The sequence below is a fragment of the Camelus dromedarius genome, chromosome 10 (assembly GCF_036321535.1).
Source record: "Camelus dromedarius isolate mCamDro1 chromosome 10, mCamDro1.pat, whole genome shotgun sequence".
NCBI lineage: Eukaryota > Metazoa > Chordata > Mammalia > Artiodactyla > Camelidae > Camelus > Camelus dromedarius.
In genome coordinates, this window is record NC_087445.1 from 7,075,160 (window position 1) to 7,096,398 (window position 21,239).

The 21,239-nt window shown below is 52.5% G+C and overlaps 1 protein-coding gene across 1 annotated transcript in view; it reads right to left on the minus strand.

Moving 5' to 3' along the window:
* DNAI1 (dynein axonemal intermediate chain 1) overlaps positions 1-21,239 on the minus strand; it is a 54,796-nt gene that overhangs the window by 11,417 nt on the left and 22,140 nt on the right. Inside the window, exons 5-13 of the mRNA XM_064490132.1 lie at positions 20,610-20,732; positions 20,212-20,337; positions 19,845-19,964; positions 18,796-18,855; positions 17,381-17,515; positions 14,486-14,570; positions 10,803-10,920; positions 10,484-10,527; positions 1,060-1,307 (exon numbers count right to left, since the gene is read on the minus strand). Coding sequence (XP_064346202.1) covers positions 1,060-1,307; positions 10,484-10,527; positions 10,803-10,920; positions 14,486-14,570; positions 17,381-17,515; positions 18,796-18,855; positions 19,845-19,964; positions 20,212-20,337; positions 20,610-20,732 — 1,059 coding nt within the window. The remainder of the gene's footprint in view (positions 1-1,059; positions 1,308-10,483; positions 10,528-10,802; positions 10,921-14,485; positions 14,571-17,380; positions 17,516-18,795; positions 18,856-19,844; positions 19,965-20,211; positions 20,338-20,609; positions 20,733-21,239) is intronic.

The following is a 21,239-nucleotide window of genomic DNA, read 5'->3' on the forward strand; positions in this document are numbered from 1 at the left end:
ATCGGGAGGTGGGCTTTTCGGAGGAGGGAACTCCTGAGGCTGCAAGACTGGTGCCTGCTTTGGTCGAGAGGAGTGGGCAGGGTATTCAGTGGGAGGAGTGCCTCCTTCTGTGCCCGCGCCCTGAGCAAAGGATGAAGCAGAGAGACCACCATATCCCCTGTGCCTGGACAGTCTTCCCTCCGCTCAGGCCTGTCTGGGAGCTAAGAGTCAGTGCCTGGGGCCGGTGTCCACATGGCTCAGGGAGCTCAGGGCCAGAAAGGCAGGGGTGCAGAGCCAGCTTGCAGACCATCAGGGCTGGGGACAGAGGGAGATAAGACAGATCCCAGTACTGCCTGAGGAGCCAGGAGACTTGGGGCAACTTGAGGCAGAAATCCATCCTTAGATTCTCTCAGATCTGCCATGGAGTCAGGGTACAGAGCCTCAGAAGGAGGGCGGCCCTTGGAAGACAGTGAGGAAGGGCCTACAAAGCCAGAGCTAAGAGACCCTCTGAGAATGAAACTCTGAGATCCACTCTCAGTGCAGTAAGATGGGAGATGCAGGGTCATGGTGAAGAAGGCCCCAAAGAAGCCTCAGGGACAGACCTCACCTACCAGGCCTTACAGCCCCACCCGCAGGGCAGAGACCCTGCAGCACCTACCCCTTTCTGGGAGGGAGTTCCCTCAAATCTAGCCCAGACGGCAGAAGAGGGCCCTTGTACGGAGCTGAGGAAGACCACAGACCCAGGGAGTGCTTGACATAATCAGCAGAGGCCGGTCAGGCCCTGGAGGCTTGCAGCCACGGGCTCTGGGTCCCTGATCACCATGCCTGAGAGATCCTTAGCAGAGAGTCGGGCCCTCCTCATGGCAGCTCTGTGGCAGCAGACCCCAGCTTTCATGGCAGACCCTCTTCCCTCCTGATTCTCTGCCCTTCTCTGCCCCTCTGCACATCCAGCTCCTTGGCCTCTAAGCTGGTACCTGTCACCCCCACCCCCTCTCCTCCCAGACGCCCCTCCTCCAGTGGCTCGCAGGCCCTCACGCTACTCAGTCATACCCACTTCTCCCACCCGGGTTCGAGGCTGACCTGCCACACAGGGTCCGTGTGCTTGCCAGACTTGGCTGAGCTGCGGAAGGAGGGCTGGGCGTGGGGCTTCTTGAGGTTGTAAATGGCCACGTTGCCATCGTAGTGGCCCACCACCACCAGGTAGGGGTGGGCCACGTGCATGTCCAGACACATGATGCCGCTGTCGCTGCTGAAGATGTATTCGGGGAAGCTGGGGTTCTTCATGCTGTAGAGCAGCAGCATGCCCCGGCTCTGCTTCATGAAGTCATCTGGCCCAGGGAAGACAGCGGCTGTGGCTGGAGGGTCCCAGCTCGGGGAGCCCCCGCCCCGCCCCCACGGGATGGACAAGCCCCGCCCTGCTCTGCCTCCATCAGAGAGCCTGGGATTCCTCTTTGGGCTTCATCTTCTCTGTCCATGAAACAGAATCCTGAGACTTGGCCCACCCCTTCCCAGGGTTCATGGTGACGAGGCCTATCTGAGGGACGGACAGTCATTCTCCTTACTCTCCCTGGGGTCTGGGAAAGGGGGATGCCGGCTCCAAGAATTAAGTGAAGAATATGTGTGGGCCGGGGAAGGAGCAGGGTTCAGATGCTTGGCCCAGGGGCAGGTTGCTCTCCTTAGGTGCTTAGACAGTGGCCACGTACCCCTCATCCCCAGCCAAGGGCAGGGGTCCAGTTTGGACTAACATGGAATTGTCTATATGAGTCCCACACTAGTTACCTGTGGGCATCTTCCCACAACCTGTGACCCCGCAGTCCTCAGCTACAGCCTGAGCCCTAGCTCTAAGCATGCTCGCAGATTCGAAAAGTCCCAGGCCAGCCAGTCAGGCATCCACGGGCCACCGTGCTGTCCCTCTGGCCTGGGCACAGCTTTTGGTGAACAACAGTGGGCCAGTCAGCAGATGTCCTCGTCCCTGCCCAGCCCCTGGCAAGGGAGTGCTTCCCACTCCTTTCATTCTCTGCACACTTGGCACCCGTCTGATAAAGCAGTCGCTGAACAGAATACAATCCCAGACCTCAAGTCCAGCTCTACCAGCTCAGGCCCCTTCCCAAGCTCAAGAGCCAGAGCTAGAGAGGTGGAAATCTCGAGTAGCGCCCCATCTATGCTAAGGCAGCCTTTTAGCTGAGATGAAGGCTCTCCCCCAGCCCCCCGGGGCTCCCTCCTTTGCTCCTGGCAACTGCAGGCCTGGGCCCTCCTGACAAAGCGGCCAGTCCTAAGATGTGGGCCCATGGATGGGAAAGATAGGGAGGCAGCCCCAACATGACAAGTTTGCTGAGTCATTTTCTCTGTCTTATTTCTAAGGCTGCTTCTTACTCCAGGGAGTCAGTGACTGGGCTGGGCTCAGGGACAGTCTGGGCAGCAGTTCGGCTACAACCAGGTCCCAGGTATCCTCACCCTGGGCCCTCTGCAAACACCGCTGATGCTTCTTGGGAGCCAGGGTTAGGGAACAGGGAGCAGCCAAGAGCCAGGCTGGCCTTAGGTGGGTAGAGTTGGAAGCCAAGGCCAGGGGGCATGCCAACCAGAGCAGCTACCTATAGGGGAGCCCACCTTCCCTTGCTGTGGCTAATTTTTACCAGCATTGGGACTCCTGTCAGGAACCCCTCCCCTGATCACTTGCAAGGAAGGCTTCCTGTGCAAGGAGGGGGCTGCCCCTGGAATGGAAGGTACTGGGGGTCCAGCCAGAGCTGTGGGGGAGTCACACAGTGGTTCAGGAAGGAGAATGCTTCTGCTCTGGGGAAAGTGAGGAAAGCCAAGTTGGGTCACCCTGTGCCCAGCACTATCTCAAAGCCAGTGGGGAACTGGCCTTGAGGTGGGGGTGGGAGTAGGGCTCCAGGGTGGGTCCTGAGGGCTGACTCTTGAATTCAGGGAGCAATCTACAGCTGGCTGCGGGGAGTGTCTTTCAGCCAGACTATGAAAGGCTTACACTGGGCAGTGCGACAGTCATTGTAGCTCCCCTTGTTCATTAGGCAAATCCCAAGCACCTGATCTGGGCTCCCCCAAGGCTGACCTTGGCAGGAACAGAGACACTCCACTTTAGACGCCGTGGGCCTGCCCTCAGCAGCCCCTAGTGTGGTCACAGAGGGCCAGCCCCTGCAGCTGAATGGGCAACCCTCAATGGGTAATCAGAGTATTAACTGCCAGGCCAGAGCTGAGCTGGAGAGGCCCTTGATGGCCAGTCTGGCCTCGATGCAGGGCAATAGGATGAATGGAAGGGTGGGTGGCTGGGCGACTGCTGCTCCAGCTCAGGGCTCGGATGCTCAGACGCTTTCCTTACTGCACCACGGAGCTGAGGCAGGCATGCCCCTCAAGCTTGCTCTCACTGCGGCATGAGATCTGGCCTCTTGAGGGACAGCAGTGATGACTCACTTTCTCTAGACATACCTCAAGCACCCCTCGCCCCTGCTGGTGCAGAGTCTTCATGACCAGCGCACCCGGGAGAGGAAGGTTGGAAGCCTTAGGTTGGCCTAGTAACTCTGCAGTTGAGGACATCTCTGACCTACTCACAGAACCACTGGGACCAGAAGCTGGATTTGATAGGTGGATAAACTGAGGCCAGAGGAGAGAAATGTGTGCCTTGGGGCATTAGACCATCATTTGGTGTTTGGCACACCCAATAAACTGTTTATAGCTGAAATTACCCTGCTCAGGTTAAGAGCACTAATCTGATCTTTACATGGAGGTGGAGAAAGGAGGGGAGGGGGCACCAGACCTAATGGGTACCAGTCCCTCCAGAATCTGGGCTAGAGAATATGTAGGGGTCAGGGCAGTCAAGCACGATGAGAGGAAACGTCTGGCAGAGAGAAGCGTGGATTTCACGAGAGGGGGAAACAGAGAGCAACCAACCACACTAAGACCTTAGATCCTGCCTTAATTCCCAGGCCACCTGCATCCTGAGAGTAAGCCTCCCGTTCTTAAGCTGGCTCTAATGGTCTCTACTGCTTGCCATGAGCTCTCCTGACATGAAGATCACAGCTGCTAATCATGGCTAAACTCTGTGTTTCCTGAATTCTGATTCAGGGCTTTGTCTGCCGAATCACACCAGGAAAGCACAGAAAAACCCTCATGTAACTGGGGCTTCCTCTCCACTCTACCTCATTCTATGATCTCATCCCTGACTCCAGTGGCCCCTATGAGACCTCAGTGTCCCATTCTCTAAGTGCACCCAGTGTGACATCACAGCCCAAACTTGCAACAGTCCCCCCATGATATCATCCTCTTGTCTTCCAGAAGTCCTGAAATGACATCAGTACTCAGACCACCGATGGTGTCCATGTGATCATCGCTTAGGCTACCAGCAGTCCTATGACATCATTGCTCGGCCTGCCATCACTCCCAGGATGATGCCACCAACCAGGTCACCAGCAGTCCCAGTAAGACATTGGCATCAAGGTCACCTACAGTGACTCAGTCCCCATTGAGCGGTAGAATCCCATCGGGCTCACGGCTCACAGAGCCCTGGGCCCTGGGGTACTTTGTCCTGAATCCCACAAACTACCTGGCTCCTCAGAGCAGGACTGGAGGGTTCAGTGACACAAACGGGAGCCCCAGCCACACATTCCATTGTATAAAGAGGCAGAGGCTCTAAAGTCTGGGGCCGGTGAAGGAATTCCAAGTTCTTCTAGGCCACAAGATTTCAGCAAGTATATGTGGCTGGCTGAAAAGGAAAGACGAATAGGGAAAGGGAAAGAGGGGGAGAAAGAAAGGGAGGGAGAGAGAGAGAGAGAGAAAGCAAACACCTGGTCTGTGACTCCAAGACAGGGGGAGAGGGCCACTGGCCTGGCCTTAGCTCTGCTTTGCACTTTTGCCCTCCGCCAGGAAGCCTTCTAGACCATTCAGCCTCTCCTTTGTGAGTGCCCTCCCTACTCCCAGGAGCTCCTCTGCCTCTACCTCCTTATTACAGGTGCTTGTGAGCAGGTCTTTTGCTTAGCCTCCCACCAAAGGACGGAGTGAGTGAGCGTGGCCTGGCGAGGCCCACAGGCTGACTGTCTCCAGCGGGAGGGCTGCCTCCTGCTAACCCTGCTCTGCTGGATAATCTCCAAGGCCTCCCTGACCTTCAGTGATCCACAAGATTTGGGGGAGGAGAATCTATTTCCTAACAGAGCCTGATCTGGCAGTTCTCAGAAAGCCATGGTCTCAGGGGAAGGGTGACTTAATTCCACTGTAGAACAAAGCTCTCACTGCCCTCAGTTCCCTCTACTAGGGCCCTGGCAGGTGGAAACCAGTGAGGATCATGGATGGATGGCTTCTTGAACTGGCAACCAGCAGTGTGGGCCTCAGCTCCACAGCTCCACCCCTGCCCTGTGCGTAAGAGCTCAAGATCATAGGGGGCCACTCTGGAGAGTTCCAACTGTCAGGAGGAGCCTGGGCTTCTGCTCAGGATTCAGGGAGGGCAAGGCAGGCAGAGGGCATCTGGCTGAAGCCAGGTCAGTGATCAGAGAGCAGTGTATGCCAAGCTGCAGAGAGAAGGACACCAAGCCAGCCTCAGTTGGCAGGCCTCCTCCCCTCTTCCTGTGGCATCCTGAACAAGTCCAGCCCAGGGCAGACTGCAAGGCACCAGCTGTTTAACGATTCCCTTATTAAGTCATGTAAGAGGTGCTTGGAGGGGGTTGTGTAGGCAGAATAGTGCCCCCCCAGATGTCCATGTCCTAATCCCCAGAGCCCATCAATATGTTATTTTGCCCAGCAAAAGGGATTCTGCAGATGTGATTAAGTTAAAGACCTTGAGATGGGGAGATTATCCTGGATTATCCGGGTGGACCCAGTATAATCACAGGGGTCCTTATAAGGGAAAGAGGGAGGCAGGAGAGCCCGAGAAGGGGGTGGCACAATGCAGCAGATGTCAGAATGATGCAGTTGCTAGCTGGAAGGAGGCCACAAGCCATGGGGTATGGGCAGCCTCTGGAAGCTGGGAAAGGCAAGGAAACAGATGTTCCCCTAGAGCCTCCAGAAGGAATGAGGCCCTGCTGACACCTGATTTTTGCTCGGCAAAGCTCACTTTAGGCATCTGACCGCCAGAACTGTTAGATAGTAAATTTGTGTTGTTTTAAGCCATTATGTTCATGGTCATTTGTTACTGCAGCAATCGGAAACTGATAAAGTGGGCATTCAGGGAAGGTTGACCAAACTCTACTTCAGGAATCAGGGGGAGAGGCCCCTGTGTGGTCAGGCCACTCAGAGTGGCTGCTCTCTTGCTCTCTGTACAGCCCCTGCTCGACCAGCACCTGCTTCACCTGCACCTCACTCACATGACCATCCAATCTTCTTAATCATGGGCCTTAATCAGTAACTGCCTATGTGCTTGCCCCCTGCCCTAGCTGCTGGTTTCCCTGGTAACCGATGAGCGAACCTGTCGTTAATTCCCTTTATAAATGGTAGCCTCCTTCTCCCCGAGGAGTGAGGACTGCTGCCGCGTCCTGCCTGCCTTCCGTCATGCATGGTGGAGTGTCAGTCCAGGACCTTCTGCGTCTGACTTGTAAGATTCCCTATCCAATAATCTGTTAACGTCTGTGTTGCTCTCTCCAGGCTCCTTCTCCGGTCTCCCAATTGGACAATTCCAAGGCTTGCAGGCCTGTGGGGTGCAGCCCAACAGCCCCATAGACGGTAGCCTTTCCTGGGGTGGTTTGGAAGCAGTCCCTCTAGAAGTCAGGGGGATGGAGGCAATGATCTCCTGCTCTTCTGATGACAATAATGAAACCTTCCCACAGTTTCCCACACCCCAGCCCTGCCACCTTGGACTCCAGGAAGACAAGTGCCCCTCGGGTCAGGATTTGCAGTCTCCAAAGGCAAGGGACTAGCCTAAGGCTTCCCCCAAGAAAGGACATCAGTGCTAGATGGTTCCGAGCCTCCAGCATGGCCCTGAGGCCGCGGTGCCAGGCTGGGTTCAGCCTCCCAGGCAGCTGGGCTTTTCCAAATGCTCTCACCCGATTAGAAGTCATACTTAAATAGTGTGGGAAATAGGAGCAAGGCCTTGGAGACAGAATACATCAAGCAGACATTTAATTTGATTTAGGGAAAATGAGGCAAACATTTGAGAACCTAAATAACTAACCAGTAATTAAACTAACAACGGGAATGCCCTTGCACTACAACCCGGCGAGCACAGTGGCCTTTATGGACTGTATTTACAAAGAGACCTGACAACATAATTAGTCCTGTAAATTTTACACAGCCTGCAGCTGAGGAGTGATGGATTTTGTGTGCGGAGGATGAACAGGGAGAAATGAGGTGGATGAATTTCCATTTTCAGTAAATGAAATTAACACTGCTTAATTAGTGAAGCTGACAAATAAATGATCAGGAAAGATTTAAATCTCTACAAATGTATCCCTGGTCTGGGTGGGCTGGGGGACAGGCCAGGATGTGGTGGGACAGAGTGGGAATGGGTTTAATGCTGGGACCCGGGGCCTGACTTTGGCCCCTTTTGAGGGTGCTGTGCCTCAGTGGCTGCGCTGAGGGACAGCTGGCTCCTCTGCCCTTCCAAGATGTGGCCTGCTGGGAGGCTTCCTCCCCATCTCCTGTGTGATAGCCAGTCAGGACCACACAGAGTGTCCAGGATCTGTTCCACCATCCCTGCCCAACAGATCACGAGGAGTCCCTGTTTCGCTGTTATGAGCTGCCTAATGGCCTGGAAGGGACCCCTTCGATACAGCCGGCTGATAGAATTGCATCCCAGCTTTGCCCCATCTCTTCCTGAACTACCTTTCTTTGCCCTCCAGTGTTCCTCCATCTGTCTTCACCTGCTGACAGCCTTTCTCTACTCTGCTGAGACATGGAGCCTGGCCCTTTGGGCACCCTAGTCTCTGCCCTACACGCAGCCTGCTGTGCCCACCACCTGGTACCCAGCAGCCACAAGGGAGGCAGGTGTGACTGCTTCTGTGCTGTTGCAGGCAATTGCCCGGACACTTTTCCCCAACTGCTTGTTCCTGGCCTGGCCCCAGCTAACCAGCCTTGTGCCCAAATGCGGGATTGGCCCCCATCTTTCCTAGGGTACATGCTTACCCCTGCCCAAGTCTTATATTTGGGTCAGAGAATAAACACCTGGGAATTCCAGGCAAGAGGCGTCCTGGGCTGAGCTGGTCAAACCCAACAACGAACACAAATTCTCACTTCAGAGTTTGTCCACATGAGGCAAAGTCTGATGATGGGAGGCTGGCACCTGGGAGCTTTCAAAGACAGTGTGACAGGTGCTGGTGACCCCGTCCAGTAACTAGGGGCCCTTTTGCCTGCCTCAGCTTTGTCCTCTTTCTTCCAGGGAGGCACCTGGGCACTCGAGGGCATGGGACTCCCAGAGGCGACCTCAGAAGTGAACACACGGGCCCTTCGGAGTCCCGGCCTAGTCTGGCTCTGCTCAGGCCTCTACAGAGTGGTGCTGAGACATGCAAGGCTCTGGAGAACAGATGCCCAACGGAAAGCTGGTCCACAGCTCCTGTGCCAGTGAGAGCAAACACCGCCGCCGCTGCTGCTGGGCCCAGCTCTCTAAGAGAAGAGGTAGGAGCCTCATCCGATTCCCCTCTGTCCCCCAGCCCCCTCTCTGCTCAGGCCCCCTGAGGGTCCTGCAGGAAAGCTAAGAGACAGAACGACAGACAAATCAGCAATGGTTGTCCTTTATGCGCGGATGTTTCCTACAGATCACAGGGCACGTTTGCTGCTTTTCTTCCAAGTGTGTCTCATAACAGCCCTGGGATGGAGCGCTGGCAGGCGTCAGCCTCTCCATGTCACCAGTGAGGCTCGGAGTGGCTCAGAGTGGCTTTTGGCCCCAGGTCACACCACTGGGAAGGGATCCTGCAGTCAGAAGTGGTGCCACCCAGGCGCGTGGATGTGGCCAACAAAGGACAAAGAGCCCCTTCCTGGGTGTGTGCCTGCCCAAAGGAGGCTGCTGGCCTGTCGGGCTTGGGGCCATCAGTTCCTGGGGGTTGGGCCACTCCACTGCTGCTGGCTAAGGCTGCCCCTATGGACAACCTCTAGATGACCCCAACCAGCTGACCCCTCTTCCACTCCTGGGCAAGAGGAAGAGGGGACTAGAGCTGAAACAGTTCCCCTCCCACCTGCTGGGGAGCCCCCACAACCCCACCTCAGTCCTGGGCAGAGAGCCTGGGCTGAGATGAGAGCAGCCTTGTGGAGGGGTCCACACCCACTCCTGGGAGGGCCTGCTCGCCCCCGGCCCTGTTCCAGGCCCAGTAGCTGCAGCCGAGGGGGAGGAATGTGCTAGGTCCCTGCCAGAGGGGGTGGGTGCTTCCCGCTTGGCAGCAGCCCATCCTCAAGAGTAGGGACACAAAGCGGGCATTTAGGGCATCCTCAAAGGCAGCCCAGACCCTGAGACTGGGAGCAGCTCCAGAGGCTCCTCCCTGAGAGGAATGACAAACACCAACTCCCCCTACCCCGCGCGCCTGCCACCCCCCACCACCGCACCCCCCCCCCCCCAGCTCCCGTCAAAGAATGGGCTTGGCGGACAGGCGGTCTGAGGGGCAGAGACCAGGAGCTTGTACGCCTGCCAGCCAGCAGCAGCTCGGAGAATGGGAAGGCTTTTCTGTTCGTAGAAGCTAACCCTCCCCGCCGGAGAACGTGCTGTCATCCAGGGGAGCTGCGGCTAATGCGAAGTATGGGGCCCTCTCCTGTCAGGAAGGGGGAACGTGCAGGCCTGCGCAGCGGTAGGGGCTTCTGCTGGGACCGAGGAACTCAAGGGAAAGCAAAGGGCCGCCCAGTTTCTGTAGTGCTGCCTCCTGCTGTGCGGTGGGGGAAACTGGCGGGGCCGGAATACCCTGGGCAGCGATGGTCTTCCTGGGCTCAGGGGACAAGTGCTAAATATCAAGCACTTGCTCCAGGGCCTGCTCAGAAAACCCCTCCTTCAGCCCCCACCATCCCATCCCTCCCCAGATCCGGTCCAGTCTACCCACTCATGCTTCGCAAACCCACTTCTCCATCCCCACTCTGCACTTGTGGTTCAAGTCCCACCATCTTTCCTTAGGATGCCCCACCAGTCTCCCAACTGGTCTCCCAGCCTCTGTCTCACGCCTGCAATTCCGCCTGGCAGTGGTTGTGTCCCAGCCCTTCTCAAATTCAGTGGTTTCCCCTCGGGAGAAGGCCCACATTTCTTGGAATAACTTACCAAGCCCTTTGGGGGCTAACTCTGGCCCCCTCCACAGCTTCATTTCCTCCCATATCTCTCATGCCTCTGGACCTTTGCATATGCTGCTCCCGCTGCCAGAAGTCCTCTCCCCCTCTTCCTTTACCATAATAACCTCTTTCAAGGCTCATTTTGGCATATTCCTTTACTGAGCACTAATTGCTGGTATGATTGTGGGTCTCCACGAGACTGTGAGTGCCTGAGGGCAGTGACTAGATCTTAGTCATCTTTGTGTCTTTCACATCTGGCAGAGAGCTCTGCACTGAGTTAGTACTTAGTGTTTGCTGGTTGAGTGAGCAAATGAACAAATAGATTACTTACAGGAGCCATGTCCCACTGCAAACAGATCGTTGTACTTCGGATTCCTGCCAAAGAAATAAGAATCCATTGGCCTAGGAAGTGGACATTGCTCTCCCACAGACACGAGCCTTCCCATGAACACTGCTGCCTAACCACACTGCAGACATCTACTGTTAAGCTTATAGATTTAGGATGATCCCGTAAGAATCCCAGTCTCATTTTTTTTCCCATAATGCTACGGGTCACCAAGGTGGTGAAGTGCAGTAGAAGCGCCCTACTCGAGGCTTGGCACCCAGCAGGCACTCAAGGACTCCAGGTTTTCTGCAGCGTCTACACTCACCAGCAGAGGGCGGTGACGGCCAGGTGCTTGGCTTTGTCATTTTGGAACTTCCAGAGAGGCAGCAGTGTACCCTCCTGGTCCCGGTATTCGTCGGCAGCATCCTCATAGTACTTAAAATCTTAAATACAACATAGGCTAAGTCAGCCCTGGGACTGCCACTTTCTGTCCGGACCTCCTTGGCCAAAAGAATTAACCTCTTTGCATTTCAGGGTGGGATTAGTAATAGAACCTATCTCAAAGGACTGCTGTGAGGATTAATTGCTAAAATCTGTAAGGTACTTAAGAAAATATCTGGCACATAGTAAGTTCTCTGTAATATTGTTACTCTCATCATTGGTTTGGGAGGTAAATTACATTAAAGTGGCTATGTCCACAAGGATAAAATTCCAGGTTTGCCCATCTTCATTTCCACTGTCAAGCCCCACTATAGTGAAGCTGCCTAGATCCTTGATGGGTTCTTTGAACTCAAGCTCATCTCCTGCCCTAAAATGCCTCTACCTCTCGTTTCCTCTAACTTAGGTAGAAGCCGCATCCTTCCTTCTACTTGTCTAAACCAGAAATCTGCGTAATCCTTGACTGATCTCTATCAACTCTCATATTTTTCTTCTGATTATCTCTTTTTTTTTTAAGTTGAAGTATTTTATTTATTTACTTTCTTTTTTTAGGTAAATTGTATTTTTATTGAAGTATAGTCAGTTTACAATGTTGTGTCAGTTTCTGGTGTACAGCACAATGCTTCAGTCATACATGAACATACATATATTCGTTTTCATATTCTTTTTCACTGCAAGCTACACAAGATATCGAATATAGTCCCCTGTGCTATACAGTATAAACTTGTTTATCTATTTTATATATACCAGTCAGTATCTGCAAATCTCGAACTCCCAATTTATCCCTTCCCATCCTGATTATCTTTTCAGTCCACTGACTTCTCTCTAAATGCATAGCCGCGACCTAGGTTCAGGATCCAGTATCCGTCACCGAGACTGTTACACCATCCTCCTAGCTGGCCTCTCTACGTCTGGGCACTCCTCCTCCTGTGCATGTTCCACAGAGCTACCAGAGCAAGAACAAATAAACCACCTCCCCACACCACCTCCCCCAGCCCCCTGAAAACCCCTCAATGGCTCCCCTTGCATGGGTGCTCCCTGGTCAAACCAAGGCTCCAGGCCGCTACTTCCATGTTATTTCCAGCCAGCTGTTCACATACCCTCTATACCAAACAGTGTCTAAACTGTCCTATTCCTCCTGAAAACTCCCGCTCACTCTGGATCCAGATCAAACTTCTCCTTGTCAGTAAGGTCTTCACCTTCTTGCTGAGCAGAATTCACCTCCTCCTCCATTCCAGCCCCGCCTCTCATCTACTGAAACTTCTGTTACACAGCATTGCCTCTCTTTATCCTTTTGCCTATCTCCCCACCAGACAGCTCCTGGGGAGCGGGAAGCATATCATTTTCATCTCTGGTCCCACAGTGCCCAGCACAGGGCCAGCCACAGCGCAGACTCCCAGTGGCTGTCCAAAGAAGGCAACGAAATAGATCAACAGAAGTGAAGTGGCTCTCGGTTCGCTTTCCAACTGAAGGTGACCTATTAGAAAATGAATCTTCTCATCCAACACGGTCAAGGACATGCCCAGGCACGGCCCCCGCTTCTCTCACAATGCCCCACATTCCGAGGTTTGGGGACTACATTCAAACCTCCAAAATGGCTCAGAACAAAAACCGATTAGAGTGGTTGGAGGCATGAGCCTTGATCACCTCAGAGATCCCTGAGCTCAGACTATCTTTGAAAATACTTCATTTCAGAGAAGAGATTAATTGGTAACACTTTGTTTTCACTTCTCCTTTGTGATTACACTTTCCCAAAGGGAAAAGTGTATGCAATTAAAAAAATCAAAGTTCAATGCATTTTTATGTGACTGTGTTCTTATAAATGAAAAAGGTTCATGAAGGCCAATGTCTCCATGGGTATTAATCATGTTTGCAGCCCTTTGGTGGGCTGGTTGCAGAGGCTGGGTTTCAGGAAGCCAAGCTGTGTGAGTGACAAATTCATTCACAGCTGCCGTGTACTTTGACAGCTTTGAAAAGCACTCAAGGTCGTTTTCCAGCCTGAATGATAACAAGGGGGCTTGTTTAGGCTGCTGGTCTTGGCAGCCCTGGTTCCTCTGTCCCAGGGTGAGCAATGAGCATCAAGTCACTAAGAAGAGCCCTAGGCTGTCAGCGGAGGAGACCAGTCAGCAGTGGGGAGCTGCCAACTCTGGGGAGGCAGCTGCTCCAAATAAATGCACAACCTCTTAGGGAAATACAAGCCACTTGGGAATGTGTTGTTCACGCCATGGGAAGGATTCCGTTTCCCTGGCTCTGTCAAAGACATCAGAATTTCCCAGGCCCCCAGGATTTAAGTGATTCTGAATCAATCTCTTTCTTCGCCTCATCACTAATTAATCACTCACATAGGCCTACTGAATGTTTATCTGAAATGTCTCTTCCAGTTCAGTGGCTCTGTAGCTTCGTGCTGAAGTGCTCAGGCTATGGATCCAAGGGGCTTGTGTTCGAGTCCTGATTGTGCTGCTCACATCTCATACTAGTTGTGGTTTTGAACAACATTTCAGCCTGACTGTCTCATCTATAAGATGGAGATAATAGTGGTATTCACCTGACAGTGTGGCTAACCCGGGTGAAATAAAATAACACATGTAATTTGCACAGCACGAATGCTGGTGCTTGCTTTCCACTATTATAACTCCTCCTTTGTCTCCATCCCCGATGGTGCATTCTGGGAGGCCCACTCCACCCCACACCTGAACCTCATCCTCACCTCTGTCCCTGTATTCTGCCCAGTCATACCTGCCTGCAGCCCTGCTCTCCTCAGGCCGTGGCCTTGCCTGGACAGTGACTTTGAACTCTGCAGAGCAAGCTCAGATTCCCTGCATGATACTCAAGGTCCTTCATTAACTGGCTCCAACCACCTCTCCAGGCTGAACTCTCCACTTCCCAACAAAGCCCCTGTTTGGGTCACTGAGCCGGCTGCCCCTTGTCTCCAGAGTCCTTTGCAATTCATCTTCACCACTGAGTCACTGCCCGTGCCCCCCCCCCCCCAGCCCAGGACATCCGGCCTTCTGCTAATCTCCCACTCAAACTCGGGGTATCCCTTGGCATCGAGCTCAGCCCTCCCTGAAGCCTTCCTCATTTCTCTTTTTTCATTCTTGAGGATCCCCTGAGCAGTTTCTGTCTGCACTCTAGCACTTATGTTGTCCCTAAACCAGACAGACTAGAGAAAAGAGTGCAGAATTAGGAAGCTCAAGAACTAGGTTTGGGTCCCCTCTGTCATTCACTAATCAGGTGGCCTTGTCCTTAGCTTCCTTGTGTGTGAGGAAGGGATAAAAATCTCTGCTCCGCCGCCTCCCAGGACTGTTGGGAAGATGACATTAAATCACTACGGCGCAGGAGGTTTTGCTGCACCATTGTCAGATCTCATCATTACACCCGTTTTTTGCTCACGCCATTGTTTCTGTTTGATCTGTGTAAGGCTTATCTCCCTAGTGAAATCCAGAAGAGGGAGGGGTCATTTTTTCTCCCCTTGCACCTGTAGGACCTAGCATGGGACACTCAAATACTCACCTTATGCAAGGGATTTTTAACACAGGCAATAATAGTAGCTGCCTGCACTTTAAACCTTACCTTGAGCAACATCATCATATGTGTTCTGGTTGACCATCCGCTCCACGATTTTAGCTGCTTGGGTCACTTTGGTGATGTCATCACTCTGTGGAGACACAGAGGCCACAGGTCTTCATAAGCCAGCATCTGGAAAGGTCGTGCCTTGAGCCATAGCCTGACTTGCAGTTGGCTCAGCAATGCCTCTCTGACACCGCCCGCCCCAGACAGCTCTGTAAAGGTAATCTCTTCATGCCTCAAGGCCTAGTTCTCGCCATCACCCCCTTCCGGGAATGCCCAGCTCACAAGTGGCACAAGGAGTCTGCACTGCTACACTTGGCCCCTGGATCTTCTTCTTGCTCTTTCATGAGCTTATTCTGGAGAAGGCGCATCCCTGGGCACAAGACAGGACATTGCAGGGCACCCAGGAAAGGTTTGGGAGGGGACAGCAGACAGGGCAGGTAGAAGGCTTCTTTGATGCAGACAGAGGTTTCACTAGCCTGCACGACAACAAGGATTCCCATTAAAGGTCCTGTCAGAGACCTTCTGGCCCAACTCCTTCAGTCAGGAGTTGAGGAGGACACACGCCCAGAGAGGGGAAAGAGACATGCTTTTACACCAGGAGTACAAGTCAGAATTGACTCCTAACCCAGGGCCCTGCTCACAGCCGAGACCAAAGAGAAAGCAGGAAGTTTCATGTCAGGGGGAAATGACTCATTTTGAACTGAAAAACAAGATCATCATGATGTGAAATTCCATAAATCCACAATGTAAACCATTTAACAGGTTAATAGAGGAGCAAGAATTTGGGGCTGGCAAGAAGGGCCCAAAGAGTTTAGGGCAGGTGGCAGGAATGAGCCAGTAGGGTGGGCAGCCCTCCAGATGGGCTCGAGGCCAGGCCCCTGGCTCTCGAGGATGAGATTTCCCAGGAGTGACAGTGTCAGGCAGTGGTTAAGACCACCCAGACCTGCATTCCCATCCCATCCCACAAATTAGGAGCCAAGTAGCATGTTTAGGTAAGTTACATCTCTGTATTTTAGAGTATTCAGGACGCAGTGGGATGGATAAAGCTACCTGCATCATTGGGTCATTGTAGGATTAAATGTAATAACGACCATGGTATCAGTAACCCAGTGCCTGGTAGTGGTGGTGGTGGTGGTGGTGTCAGAGGAAACATGCAGACCTGTGTAGTGGGGGTTTACAAAATCACATATGGGGAATCACCCTTTGAGACTCTATTGTCAGTTTTCAAACTGACTCCAAGTTTATCTCAGAAAACTGACCAAGGACATTCATTGCTGTATTATAATCAGAATCCTCAGAGTTCATCTGGTCCCAGCTGCTCCCCCTGGTCAGAATTCCCTAACCCAAAGCAGAAATCCTTTCCTCTTGTCAGCTTCCTGGCAAATGATTCTCCCCATGGCAAGCAGCAACTTCTGTGGTCAGACAGCCTGTTAGCTGAAACCTACTTCCCTGGGTCTTATACCCATGGTCCTAAATCTGTCCTCCAGCCACAGAGATTTGTGTGTCTGGTGATGGCTCCTGTGATGTAGGAGGATAGTACCCAGCACTCCTTCAGGTGAAACTTTCAAGCTCCATCAGCCATGGCACATTAACAGCCACTACCTATCAACCAGTATCAAGCATGTACTATCTTAAGAGCTGTGCATACATTATCTTGGGTTCTCACAACAATCTTGCAATTCATTAGGTATCATTAAGATGTCTCTACAGACGACAAAACAGGTTTTAGAAAAATCCAGCTGGTCAGTGGGGTGTAAACTCAAATCTGTGGACTCTAAGGCCAACACTCTCGGCGTCACACAGAGAGCCAGTCCCTCCCCAACCTGACCAACCTTTCCTGGTTGGGATACTCAGGGCTTCAGATGCACTCTGAGGAGAGACTCTGGTTCTGGATTGAACGAAACTGAATTGGGGCGGTTCCTATTAAGCCAAGGCCGAGAACCCTCAAACCTCCCCTAAAATGTGACTTTATCAGGGGAATGGAATTGAGTGGAAGTGGGAATACTTCAGACAAAGGAAGCAGAACTTCCTTTAACCAACCTGGCTTTTATTCTGAGGTGGAGAACCACTTCCCTGAGAGCTGTCTGGGAGCTCTCCGAGGTGCTGAACCCAGACCCTGGCTTCCTGTGGACCTTGTCCTTCTTCTCTCCCCATTGCAGGTCAAACTCAGCCTAATCTCCATACTGCAACTCTGGCTCCTGACCCAGCTCTCTCTCTGTTGAAGGGACAAATGTGGCCCCTCAGCATCTCTCTAGGGTGAACTTCCCTGCAGATTACCTATCACTATAATTTCCATGATGATCCCCAAACGTATGCTGGCTACAACCACAGTGAGCCCCCATCATGACCTCTATAATGACTCCTACATAGCTCCTCATGGCAAATCCAACCCAGGGTGGCCACACCCATTGACCTGGATTTTCTGGTACCTGTGGTCAGCTCTGACTTGGCTCCTGGATTTGAAGAATTCAGTGCAAGTAAACCCAAGGACTGAAGGTCAAAGAGAAAATCACCCTCCCAAACCCTATGAACCCTTGCCCAGGAAGGTGGTGCCTTATCCTCACATGACACCCTGCTCAAGGAAGACTCTCCAGCTCTTGCAGGGTGCACACTGGGCTTTTAACAACATTCATGTCTCCTGTTGTCCCCTAGCCCAACAATCCTGAATCCCTACCAGCCTCCAGACCTATATGAAATTGGGAAGGTGTGGAATGCCAGAGGCAGTTAAGCCCTCCTCACACCTTCCCTCAAGGAAACAACTATTCGTAAGTATCATTAGCACCGCCCTCTTAGTGTCTGTGAAGTCCTCCCAGATAGCCAGGCTTCCATCTACCCAGGAGCCAAGGGCCTGCTCAGTCATTCTCTGTGACAGAGCCATGGGATCCCTCACCAAACCTGGGACTCCATAGATGTCATCTTCCTTGTGGCCATCTTCCCCATTTTTTTAGCCACTGGGGTCTTTGTCTTCTCCTTCTCTTTGGTCTTTTCCTGCTTCTCAAGCTCTTCTACGTAGGCATCGTAGATCTCCCACTAGGCAAGGGCAAAATGAGAAGGATCACCTCAGGGCAGAGTCTTCACCCAGCCAGCTCCTCTTCAGCTTTTAGGGCTTGAGGAGTCGATCTTCAGCCCATCACATGCCTTCATAGCACCCTCTACTTGGCCCTCTGTAATTATGCTTTCAATGTCTGTCTTCCCTGCTAACCATCAGCTCTAGGACAGGAATGAAGGGGCTCTCAGAGCACCCCTGGGATGGGCTTTCCACCTTGCAGACCAGGAAGTTGGCCGTCAGCTGGAGATCAGTATTGTTCCAGCCTTCTACCTCCATCAGACAGAACAAGTGGGCAAAGGTCAGCTAGCTCACATTTTTCTTGGTGATTTATAAGACTATGAACTAGGAAGTTTAAAAAATGAACCCCCCCCCCATATAGATGAGATAAACATGTTGGCTCATACCGGCTGTCTAGAGCCCTGACCACACCCTGTCAGCATAAAAAGATAAACAAAAAGTAAGGGAACCACAGCTAACTGGATCTGACAACAAGAGAAGCCCAAGGATAGCAGCAGAGGAAGCAGCACAGATCTGGGGCTGGGCAAATGCCCCGGATCACACTGTGTGCTCCCCAGAGCTGAGCAGTCACTGCCACCTGGAGGCCAGATAGGCATATCTTACATTTAATAATTCACCCATGGGCCAGTTCTCCACACTGCACAGTACTTCAGTGTTCTCTCATTCAGAGCCCCCCAGTAGCCCTGAGAAGCTACTTGTCATCCTCATTTGACAGAGAAAGAAACTGAGGTATTAAGAGTGACATGGTTTGCCTAGGATCCTACAGTGTGAGCAGCAGAGTTGGGGTCTGAGCTCAGATCACCTGGCATCATATCTGGCCCAAATCAGTATGGCTATCCAGTAAGACCTGAGGTAAAAGGAGGAGACTGCAGGAACACTGAGGGCTGCTGGAAGGGCAGGGTCAGGGCGCTAACACTTCAGAGTCAGCCATGAGGTGCCACGGGCTGCAGAAAGTCTATGGGGATGAATGTTCTCCCCTGGCCTTGGAGGAACTCCCAGAAGCCATACCTGTTTGCCCCTTGGACAGTCTTGCCCTGGGCTAATTCAGAGCTCACTGGGTTGGGACATACTGTCTCATGAGCCTGGTGTTCAGAGCCTGGACAAGGAGCAAGGAGATGGATGGATAAGGAGGGCAGACATCCAGAGGAATCTTTGACCCCAACAGTCACCATTGTTGCCAAGGGTGCTAGACAAGGATACAGGGGGAGGGAGTGATGGCTTGTAGACTGACCCAGGGTCTCACCTGATTGGCTGTGGCTGAAAAGTTTGTCCTGGGAGGAGGCTCCATCTGGCATTCTCGGTCCTAGAGAACAATGATGACAGGTGACCCACAGAAAGCCAACTCTTCACTTTACCCAATAGTATATTCACAGGTGAAGCATTTTGGTTGGAGCTGAGGGAAGGGTGGGACACAGCACAGGGGAAGTAAAGAAAGGCCCATGCAAAGGACAAAATGATACAGTGTAGGCTAAATTTTCCATCCAAGCCTCCTTCAGAAGAAGCCTAAGCTAGAAAGTAGGGGCAGTGAAGCCTGATTGTGCCAGTTTCAACCAAGAAGAATTCCAAGTGGGGAATGGACAGATCTGCAGGAAGTCAGACCTTGGCCAGCCTCCAGATGCTAGGCCAGAGGTCAACCTCTGGCAGGCCACTAGGCTAATATTCCTCACCTTGAGAAGGTTTCCTCCTAATCCTTAGGTCCCTGGCTCTGCCAGGGGAATGGACCCCCCCGCCCTATTGTGTATCACCCAGATTACCGATATCAGCATAGGGACTACAGAGGTGATTAGGAGTCACCAGAAGCCCACCCTGTAGATGTCTGCCCTCCATTCACAGAGTGATTTCTGTAGAGCACTGCCTTACATATGAGTCTCTCAACTGAACCCCTGAGAGGTTCTTTCAGCCTGGTACTCAGGGTCCTCCATACTTATGAGCCAGGGAACTTTTCTAAACTCTACCAGCTAGTCTATCCCAGAGACCATCAATCGGTTCCTAGTCCTGCCTCCCCTCCCTTCCCCAGATGCTGAACTCCTCTTCAAGGCCTAGTTCAAGTTCCTCTTGAATGAGGCTTCTCAGTAGAGGGCTCCAGTCTCCTGTTACTCCCTCTGAATTCCTGCCGGGATGACTTACAGTGACCTGAACACATGCCCCAGCTCTCTGTGGATAGAGAAACTGCGGCGTCTTCCTTGTCACCCTGCCAGGCTGAGGGCTGCTGGGGCTGGGGTCAGGCCTGCTTCTCCCCGGCTTGCACAGGGCAGAGCTGCGACGTAAATGGGCTGCGTGGGGTCACTCTACCCGGAGAGGGTTGTTGAAGGTCTGCGAGGCCCTCTCACTGAAGTTGAACTTGTTGGTGAGCTTTTGCTCCTTGGGCTGCTTGGGAGTCATTAGTTCTTCTTCAACCACTTTTTCAGCTGCCTGGAAAAAAAGACCAACAGGACCAGGACTCAGCTATGAGAGGAAGGTGGTGCTGCAGGATCGGGAGGGGGTAGAAGTCATGTCCTAGGAGAAGACAGAAGTGGGAGAGGGGGATGATGCCGGAGGTGTTGGCACCTGCAGCCTCCTAACTCCTCACCTTCAGCCCCCACCCGAGACGAGCCACCCCAGAAGCCTCCAGCCACAGCTGGCGGGAAGGGGTGGGTGGGAGAGCAAGATTATACTGAACCTCAGCTGCAGGCACATCTGTTTGACTCCCGGCTTCAGCTTCCTTGGGCTCTTCTTCTTCTTCAAGCATTTCTGTTTCTGACATCATCACCTTGGCGGACTCCTGAGAACCTTGGTCGGATATTGCCTCTGAGCCCAAAGTTCAGCCCACTCCCCCACCCCCTTGGCAGGGCAAGACCTTCTTGGTTTCTGCCTTTCACAACTCGCCTGCCCCAGGGTTCTCCTTGGCCTGAGCCTCACGGGTTAGCTCCCAGACCTATGCAGGACAGCCAGCTGTTAGACTTCACATAAGCAGAGGCTCTGCAAAGCTCTGGCTTAGCTGTCTACTCCCTAGAGTGACCAGAGGAAGGGGACCAGGCTCTGGGCTGCAGCCTCAGGCTGGCCCAGGGGCTTACCTGCCACTAACTTATCACGGTAGTGCTGCCGCCGTCCTTCATCTGAGTCTTTGGGGATCAGGTTCCCGACCTGGCTGAAGTGAACTGCCAGTTGGTCCACAAAGCCAATAGGCTTGTATGTGCCTTCCTAAGAAGAAAGGGGGCTGAGTCAGACCAGGGGTCCCCAAAAGGGCTAGAATCAGAATATAGTCTGCTTTCATTCAAAAGGCCTGAGATAGTCTGTTAACAGAATTATAACTCACCAAATCCTCAGTTAACCTGAAGGTTTCACTGCATTCCAGTTTAAAGAAGTGGAAGCAAATGAAATGAAGTTGTTAGTTTTTTGTTTTCCTCAAAGACGTTTCTTTTCTTTTTTAAAAAATTGTATTGAAGTATAGTTGATGTATAATATTACATAAGTTAGAGGTATACAAGATAGTGATTCACAGTTTTAATTATTTATAATTATTATAAAATAGTGGCTATATTCCCTGTGTTGTACAATATACCCTTGTAGCTTATTTTATACAGAATAGTTAGGACCTCTTGATCCCTTACCCCATATTGCCCCTCCCCTCTCCCCACTGGTAACTACTAGTTTGTTCTCTGTATCTGTAAGTCTGCTTCTTTTCTGTTACGTTCACTAGTTTGTTGT